This window comes from Priapulus caudatus, unplaced genomic scaffold (assembly GCF_000485595.1).
Source record: "Priapulus caudatus unplaced genomic scaffold, Priapulus_caudatus-5.0.1 Scaffold2253, whole genome shotgun sequence".
NCBI lineage: Eukaryota > Metazoa > Priapulida > Priapulimorpha > Priapulimorphida > Priapulidae > Priapulus > Priapulus caudatus.
This window is the reverse complement of record NW_014579314.1, coordinates 21649-23802: the sequence shown is the minus strand read 5'-3', so window position 1 is coordinate 23802 and position 2154 is coordinate 21649. Positions and strand designations below refer to the sequence as shown.

At 46.9% G+C, this 2154-nt stretch overlaps 1 protein-coding gene across 2 annotated transcripts in view; it reads right to left on the bottom strand.

Annotated features, from left to right (window-relative positions):
* Positions 1–507, bottom strand: part of LOC106818451 (mitochondrial import inner membrane translocase subunit Tim13-B-like) — a 6767-nt gene extending 6260 nt beyond the window's left edge. Inside the window, exon 1 of one of the 2 annotated variants that reach the window (XM_014823160.1) lies at positions 245–507. In XM_014823160.1, coding sequence (XP_014678646.1) covers positions 245–334 — 90 coding nt within the window. In that variant the 5' untranslated portion in view covers positions 335–507. The remainder of the gene's footprint in view (positions 1–244) is intronic. The other variant, XM_014823159.1, reaches the window with a different exon arrangement.
* Between the last annotated feature and the right edge of the window lie 1647 nt (positions 508–2154).

Here is a 2154-nt window from a genome sequence, read left to right as displayed (position 1 = left end):
CTAGCCTGAATAGGCCAATACAGCTTTTAAGAAGCTTCGATCAATAAAGGATCAGTAGCTTCCGGTACTAACAAATAAATTATATTATATTAATTCAATCAATCAATTTTAATTTCAATTTTAATTTCAATTTTAATTCAATCAATTTTAATTCAATCAATTTGAGTATATTTTGAGTGTGGTGACCGGCCATGCCGCTTGGCAGTTTATTTACTGAACTTTTGAGAGCTATATCCCGACCAACCTGAAGTAGCTCTTGGGCATTCGCGACGGCTATTTGTTGTTTGACTGCATCCATCAACTGATCTCTGTCAACTGGCTTGTTGCCGCCCATCGGCGGAGAACCACCTAACGACGACGAGAGGAGAAACTATCCATTTCTTCTTCAAAAGTAAAACCTGATCGGTGAAGGAGGTTTCGCATGGTCGATAGACGGCGCTGACAGTCTTGCTAAATACGGGACGTTTGATTGGTCGCAAGCAGACACACCTCCTTAGACTCGACGAATGAAATCGATCGTCTTCGTCGTGTGACCGGTGACCTCTAGTGACCTCCCGTGACGTAGGGTAACATTAGTCGAACTTCTAAACCATGGCGAGTAACATCAAAGTAAGTTTAGGAATATAATTAACTATTTTGTCGTAGGCTTCTCGCTGGTGAACTAATTTCATGAAAGGATTCGGTCTCTATCATTCTTAAATATATATATATATTTTTTTATAGCGTCACAGCTAGCACACTCGCAGGGGCGAGTGCGGGAGCGTTCGGCGTTAGTTTTTACATGTTTGCATAGGTTTTATAAAGTTGATATACAGTGACGCAACAGTGGACTGTAATGAGAGGTACGGTAGTAGGGCTTATTTGTGAATGTGTGTTCATATTATTTTCAGTTTTTACTTACTCTGTCCCAAGTGCCTGTGGTGAACGTAGCTCTCCACTCTGCAATTGTAAACTTCTGTAGATGAGTTCGCTGTTGTGTTGTGACAGACTACCCATGCACACGCCTACACAGTGCACACACACAGTGGCTGGTGACACACCCACGCACGCACGCACGCACGCACGCACGCACCCCCCTCCCACCCACACACCCAACCACACATACTTAGCCTTTACCCAGCTATAGGCACACCCCATGGCCTCAGCCCACAAGTTCCCATCTCGCTTAACACTACGTGGCGAGAGGCCTCTATGGGCTCCGCCGTGTAACTAGTCGGAGAGCCTGCGTCGGTTTAACCCCATGGCTAGCTATAGCCCTGCACATTTAATCCTTACGGATTTGTCCAGTATAGAAGTAGAAGTAGAAGTACACGCCACGTGCACACACACTACACACACACACACCCACACCACACACACACAGACACGCGCACGCATGCACGCTCCCCCTTCCCCACACACACACCCAACCACACATACACCAGACACGTCAAGTCTCACGCATTTTGGTCAATTCTCACGCTCTCACACTCATCTCTGAATTTCTCAATCAAAATCAAAATCAATAAATAAATAATTTAAAACCCCCTATTTTTCAGTCCCAGATACCAGTATACTATAGCAGGGTTCTCCCCAGGATGAAATTGAAACAGAGGGGAAGGGGAGCTAGGGGAGAGGGGGAGGGGGAGAGAGAAACTAAGGGGGTCCGGGGGCGTTTTTTACCGTAATGCGTAAAATCGCCACCACACCATAGATGGTATTTGGGTACTTGATATATAAGGTAGCGAGTCGCGTTTACAGTTTATATAGTGTTAGGGTTTGGGACAGGTTGACTGTTTGTACTTGTGTGTGGTCTGCAGTGCATGCGTAGTGTAGGAGGTTGCATTAGTGGTACCGTAAAAATACACGCGTCCTGGGGCCTGGTCGAATGGAATTTTTGACGATCGATTCCCGCGCTGTCAATTTTTACTTATTGTGGTGGAATTTAATCGGGGCGGAGGTAATTTAAACGGGGCGCAACGATTGAAACGTGGGGGGAGCTTTCCCAAACGGGGCGGGCGCGCCCGGTTTGCACAACATATGGAGGGGCCTGACTAGTATCAGAAGGCTAAGGTCCGATCAACAGCGCCGCTCCGCGGGCGCCCAGCTATAGCTAGCTCGCTCCGGCCGTATACGTATAATACGTATACGCTATAAGCGGCGCAGCGCGCATTT